The 7,008-nt window shown below is 44.7% G+C and overlaps 1 protein-coding gene across 2 annotated transcripts; it reads right to left on the reverse strand.

The window, feature by feature from the left end:
- Positions 1-1,883: 1,883 nt before the first annotated feature.
- Positions 1,884-6,028, reverse strand: LOC123135386 (probable transcription factor KAN2). Of its 2 annotated transcripts, none has more exons than XM_044554439.1 (6): positions 5,097-6,028; positions 4,854-4,930; positions 3,926-3,971; positions 3,649-3,808; positions 2,409-2,466; positions 1,884-2,320 (listed from the first exon to the last, which is right to left on the reverse strand). In XM_044554439.1, the coding sequence occupies exons 1-6, from the start codon at positions 5,629-5,631 to the stop codon at positions 2,198-2,200; spliced, it is 999 nt and encodes a 332-aa protein (XP_044410374.1). In that variant the 5' UTR covers positions 5,632-6,028; the 3' UTR covers positions 1,884-2,197. The 2 variants fall into 2 exon arrangements, with proteins under 2 accessions (XP_044410374.1, XP_044410373.1); XM_044554438.1 differs by having other exon boundaries at positions 2,409-2,469; positions 5,097-6,019.
- Between the last annotated feature and the right edge of the window lie 980 nt (positions 6,029-7,008).

The following is a 7,008-nucleotide window of genomic DNA, read 5'->3' on the forward strand; positions in this document are numbered from 1 at the left end:
GCTGAAACGGGCGAGGCACAGCAGTGATTCAATTGAAAGCTCCCATGATCAGTGAGGGAAAGCAAAGGGGGCCTCTCCCTTTTATCACTCAGCTGCTGTCACCTGGGTCTAGCTAGCTGCTGCTAATAACAAGGGGCTTTCCATCCTTTTCACCTCCACACTAGTACTAGTCTACTACTACTGCTCCATATTTCCAAGTGAAAACCCCATCCACATTTGCTTTGCTTTCTCTGCTTTTCTTAGCCGTCTAGGTTTGACCCTTCCCACTACTCATTGCTGTCTTTCTGCCGGCTCTACCACATGGCCTAGGCGTCATGGCACAAACGGTGTATCTTTTCCACCTTTCCTATATAACTTACCTATCAAGGGTGTGGGTGCATGCATGCATGTTTGTGTGTTCCCTTTTTCTCCATGCCGGTATAGATTGTGAGTGTATGATGATGTTTAGTTGTGTAGGGTATAACTGGTGAGTAGACCCTACTTGAACTAGCTTGACATCCATGCATGTTTTCTCACTGTTAAGATCTTATATGATGATGATTGGGTGCAACATTAAGGAAAAAAGGAGGATGATTAGGATGACAAAAATGAAGGCGATGGGAAGACAAATTAAGGTGGTTAATGAAAATTAACGAGTCTCCATATTTTTAATAGAGGTATATAACTTTTGTTTTTGTAGAGGAAACATATCGACACATCTTAGATCTGATTCATGGGAAGGAAACAATTGCAAGGATAAGAGTAGTGAACGCTGCAAAACAAATATATGAAAACAACCAACAAACACCACAAGCACTTAAAAAACTTCAACGGCCTAATGGCTTTTGAATACCGCGGTTGAAGCCTAGTCCTATACGCGGGACAAAGACAATACCGATTAAATGTTGACATTAACGACAATGCACCCCAAGCTTGTCGGCCCTTTGACTTGGCGTCAACCATCTTGCACACAGAGCAATATGAGAAGTCCATCCTCAATGAGACAATTGGTGCTGCCAAAACTTCTGGCATACCTCCGCCGACCAAAGGAAACTTGTTGCCATGTGCCAACCATCTTGCACACCAAGAAACATGAAGGTCATCCTCAGCAAGACTCAGTGCTGCCAAAACGTCCGCATACCTCTGCCGACCGATGGCAAACCTTGTGAAACCAATAAGTCACTGGAAGAAGATCATTCGAGCTAGTGTCACCACCACCGTCCGTACATGCCAAGCGTTGGACACAAATAAACTCCCGACACATCGCACAATAGATATGGCTGCCTAGATCCACTAGACCACACCCTCACAGGCCATTCATGGAGCGAACACGTCGGAACTGGGAGGAGGCTAGAGGAATTTATTCTATCTCTGCAATGCCACCATCGTGGTATTAATTATGTCAGGGTATAAATGTGACGGTGTTTGCTCAAATAGACCGCTTATGTATTTTCACCTCAAGACATTTTACTCCAAAGAAAATCGATGCAAAATAAATTAGGGAAGTAAAGCAATTAATCCTGCCCTATTTTCTTGGAAAATAATACACTCGTTCGCGTGTGCAGATTCAACCAATGCTAGTACAACAGCTACACACTGCACAAGAGATGCAAAGGCAAATTGAGCCATCGACCTCTTCTTTTTTGGCTTTCCTTTCTTTGATGTGAACTTTCTTTGCAGGACACGGTTACCGATTAATTCCATGAAAACCAGGCACTGTATGTACGTCCAGATCTCATCCGAACTTTTCTCCCTTTTTCGCTTTTGGGCTTTAGTTATTTAGTGACTTGCACGTGGATGAATCTCGTCTTCTTTTTTCCTTTTCCAGCTTTATTTGGCAGTAAAAAAGATGGATGAACAGCCCCCCTCTCTCTCTAGATCTCTCCCCATGCACAAACTTTAAATAAACAACATAAGACCACTTTATACATAAAGCATACCATTCATGGAGAACAAGATCAGATACTTCACTATCACTCTTCTCTCTCTCTCTCTCTCTCTCTCTCTCTCTCTCTAGCAAGCTAGATCCCTCTCTCTCTCTTCCCAACACACACACACATAATGGAGGGGAGACTGGGTATCACTTTCTATCTCATCACCTTTGGCCTTGATCAGAATGTTGCATCCATCTTTCTCTTTACCTCGATCTAGCTATCGTTGCTGAGTACACCGGATCAATTAATTAGTCTAGCTAGAAATCTGTTATTCAACTAGTTACTTAATGGTGTGTCCTCCCTAGTGTGAACTCGAGGTTCGGCACCGGCGGACTCGATGTTTGATCGGAGATGCATGACACGTTCATCTCCCCTGACATCTCAAGGCTCTTTGATGCATCAGCTTCCTGCAAATGCAAATGTCAATAGAATTATAGCTGGCCCTTGTATATGTAGAAATAGAATACTATATACGTGTTGCTTGATATGTGTTACCTTGTGACACTGTCCTCTATTTTCAGTGCCATTTGTGCCGAAACCAGGCCATCCTACCCTGCTGCGAAGCCACAAACAAAGAGAAATTAAGCAAAAAATTAGAAAAGTATTTAGTCACAATTATGCCACACGGCACAATTACTACTGCACATAATGTACAGTACATTAATCGATAAATAAACACTAAAACATGGTATTTTTTGTAGTATATGTAAATTATATGCTAACTCACCAGATATATAGCTGGGGCCCCAATGCATTGGGAAATATATAAGATGCTTAATTAATTTGTTGACCACTGAACATTGGGGTGCACACATCGAGATGATGTTTTAAAAAAGATTATCTAGCCAATAGTATGCTTCTTGAGCAACTCCAAAGAAGCCCCAAACTTTGTCCTTTGTTTGGACCCTCTTTTTACTTTTTCAAAACAAGTATATATTTATACTATTTTTTGGGGGGTGGCTTTTCATGCAGAGCTAAAGGAGGCACTAGTAAATTTTCAGTAGGTACCCAGTACACTTTGTCATCTTAGATTTTTCCGGACAAGTGGGCCTGCCTGCTCTCCCTTGGTACATGTGTACTGCATATGTATGTGTCCATGCAAAATGCACAGCGGAGAGGACCAACTTTTCATTGCAGCCATTAAACTACTCAAGGGGATCATTGCACCATCATGAGGTTTCAAATGTCCACCCTATACTGGACAAACCGAACAATGCCAAAATTTCTTATCCCCACTTTTTCCCTGAGAGCCCTTCTTACATTTGCATGTGGAGAGAGAGAGAGAGAGAGAGAGAGAGAGAGAGAGAGAGAGAGAGAGAGAGAGAGATGCTGCCACTGTGTCTCTGTGTGGCTAAAACAAACAGAAATGGAGCCTTTCTTGCCATTAACATGAATCAGGCAAACATCCAAATGTTTGCAGTGCTGCTATATGTCATCTACAGGTGCATGTATATATCCATGCATGCAGCAATCAGTATGACTACTACCACAGTGCTGTCTACTCCTACAAAGGTCTTTTGTTCCTTGTGCTCACTGCTTTCCTGTTACTTTGCAATATATATTTTCCATCATTTGTGCTGTGTATATAGATCAAGTATTAGGAGAAGTTGTGCCCTCCCGTACATATATATTTTAGATACTCATGTTGGGGCATATTATTTGGTTAAATAAGGAAGGTGCATGCATAAGCTAGCTGAAATGTTGGGGCATATTTAATCAAGGAAAATTAACGTACCTTGAGGAGTTGCTCCACAGACCACCATTGTAACTACTGCCGCTGTGAGAATTTGCGCTCGTTCCATTTTGGTCAGTACCCCTGTGGGTGTTTAGGGCCTCCGGCAAGCTCTCGTCGGAGATCTCACCCGCTGATCCGTTATCGAATCCTTCATTTTGTCCTAAATACAGATTTGAATTTCAGCGCCCATATTTTATAACAAATACTCGAATAAAAATATAACTGCAGCACTAGGCACAGGCGCTCGATCGAGTTCTAGGAACCATATATATTATACCTGGTGAAGTCATGGATTTGTCGGTACTCTTTATCGTGCGATACATCTGCGAAGACATGATGATGATATGCAACTATATCAGTAACCGCAACAAAAACTTGTTCATATGTGTGCAAAAGTACCCCTACCAGCCATAAATCATTGTTAACTGTATTATAATAGCAATGATTGGTGATAATAGTACATAATTAGTACGTCCGACATGCATTAATTTACCATAACTATTATTTCTAAGCTGATACAGTATATACAGTCACCATTTCATAGTGCATTCAGAGTACCAGGAGGTCCAATCCAACAATTGTTCCACAATGTACTTGGTGTCCTGTTACAAAAGGGAAAACTTGCATTGATTTCTTCTAGCTGGTTAGGAACAGTGCATGCATGCATCAGTCAGTCAGTCACAGAAATCAGTTACTACTACTACTGCTGCTGCTTCACTGCATCAGAAACAGTGCACACATGAACACACACATGCTCAGCAGCTTTTTTTCTTTCGGTTGCAAAAGCCAGGTTTGCAAAAGCTGCTCCATTAGTAAATGCATGTCTAGTCCACTCCACCCAAAATTCGGAGGAATGCAATGCATGCAGAAGCTAGCTAGATCAGCGCCCCAGCTAGCTAGCTAGTACTACTACCACTGTTGTTTTTCCTCTGCTCATATGTTCTTTATTGAAGAATTATCTGCTCATACGATGATACTAGTACTAATAATGATAAATCTTGGTCCTCCAGGCAGGAAACAGTTAGCTAGCTAGCTAGCTAGCTAGCTTCTCATGCATCTATCTTCTCATCCAGCTAGCTAGCTACACTGTCAAGCATTTTGTTTTTCATTCTGACAAAAACTGAAAATGTGGAGCATATAGAACAGGATAGATAGCTGGTAGAAACAAGGACGTGTGCTTTGAATGAAAATAAAAAAGAGAGTACCTGCAAGTGAGACTTGACATGTGCCAAGGTGAGATCCTTCACATCCATCAGCTCCAGCACTGACTTGGGAGTGGCTCCTAAACAAATCCAATCAAATGAAAAATCACCAAAAAGCATCACTAACAAATTCAGCTTCATCACTGAGTTTGGGAGTAGCAAGAAACTAACTTCATGGCAATGATCTTGTAAATTAAGCATCATCCAAACATAGTTAAAAACAAATCTGCATATATATGTACATACTCTCATGGCCTCCCAGGAGCTCGACGGCGTGCACGAAGCGCGCGTGCAGCGTGGTCGTCCACCGCATCCTGGGCGCCCTCACGCTCCGCCGCCCCGGCGGGAACCTCGACCTCGACGACAAGAAGCCGCCGCCGCCCCCGCCGGCGCTGCTCCGGTAGGCCATGGCCATGTGCTGGTGCTGCAGCTGCTGGAAGGACGGGTGGTGGTGGTAGATGGGGACCCCTCTTATAGGCTTGAGCAAGGCGTTCATCCGGTGGTGGTAGTGGTTGCTGATGTGGTTGGAGTAGCTCGCTGCGTTGGCGGCGGAAGGCGGTGGCGTCCACGCCGACGGCGGCGTGCCATCTTTGCTGGCCATGTCGGTGGCGCTGGCCCGCAGAAACCCTAGATGCTGGCTGAATTGATCCATGCTGGTGGCGCCGGTGGTGGCGTCCGGTGGCCGGCCCCAGCTGCCCGGCGGCGCGGCCGGGGGCGAGGAGGAGGAGCTGGTGGCGCTGATCTGCAGCGCCAGGTCCGGCTGCCGGGGGAACAACTCCATGGGGATTGCTTCCCCCAACCAATCGAAGCTGACCAAGAGATGAGATGAAGAAGCAGCTAGCTAGGTAAGCTTGCTGAGTGGATCGACAACAAATTCTTCTCCCTTGGTCCTCAATTGGGAAATTTCTTGGATCTTTCTTGGCTCGATCTGGTGTCGGACGGATGGATGGATGGATGAGTGATGTTGTTGCTTGTTGGTGGTGGTGGTGAGCTTTGCTAGCCAGAGGAGGAGGAGGAGGATTTGGTGAGGGTGAGGGTGAGGGTGTGAGGTGGGGTGGGTGAGATGTGTGACGAGTGAGACTACTGTATATATCGTGTGTGTGTGTGTGTGTGTGTGGCTGTGTGCTACCGACTTGAATGACTCAAGACTAGCTGCCTCTGCCAATTGACAAAGTGTGTGTGTATCTTTGTTAGAGAGAGAAAGACCTAGATGGGTAACAAATAACAATGCCAGCCAGTACTGCTGCCCTTTGCTTGCTTGTTTCCTTGCCCCCCTCTCTCTCTCTCCCTCTCACTCACACACACAGCATAGGTGCGGTGAGTAACCGACTGTTTGTACCTGGACATGCGTACACTGGAAAATTAATTTGGGAGCAAATGCTGGGGCGTGGTGATGTACATGTCCTGCTTAGAGGTGAATCATAGAAGAAGCGTACCCATTAATTTGCTCCCCTCACCGTGGGGTAAAAATAGTTTGTCCCTTTCCAGCCATGTAAAACGTACCAGATCATCAGAGAGAGAGAGAGAGAGAGAGAGAGATGTATGTACATATGATGACGATACGGCGCAGTGCACGCATGTACAACGTACCTGCGCGCGTCGTCTCGTCTGACGATGCCTGATGACATATATTGGCCATGCATGCACATGTACTGTACATGCAATGGCATTCATGCATCGTGTTGTACCGGTTCCTGCTAACGGCCGGGACACCCACCCACGTACTGGATTTGTGTCCTTGCACACGCAATGATATGTTTCCATAAAGCTCTCTGCTGTCCCAAAACAACAATAATGTGGCTGCTACGTCGTCTGCACACCTTGCATTGCATTGAGGGCCCTCCGCTCGGGAGACACGGGCGTTAATATGTTTCGAGTATGACAGATCTTGAGTAATAAGACTGCCCCAAACAAGTCCTAGGTTTTATAAATGTGCCGGTCTCATGTTTTGGAAAATGGTAAATGTATAAACGAAATTCAAATGAGGGAAAGAGAAACAAGTAGTGGCTCTCACTTTTGTTTTTGAAGGTAAGATTCTTTCTTTCCTTTTTGCGGGGAAAAGGTAAGGTTTGTTCTTACTCCCTCCGTTCCAAAATAGATGACCCAACTTTATACCAAAGGTAGTATAAAATTGAGTCATCTATTTTGGAACGGAGGG

This window comes from Triticum aestivum, chromosome 6B (genome assembly GCF_018294505.1).
Source record: "Triticum aestivum cultivar Chinese Spring chromosome 6B, IWGSC CS RefSeq v2.1, whole genome shotgun sequence".
Lineage (NCBI taxonomy): Eukaryota > Viridiplantae > Streptophyta > Magnoliopsida > Poales > Poaceae > Triticum > Triticum aestivum.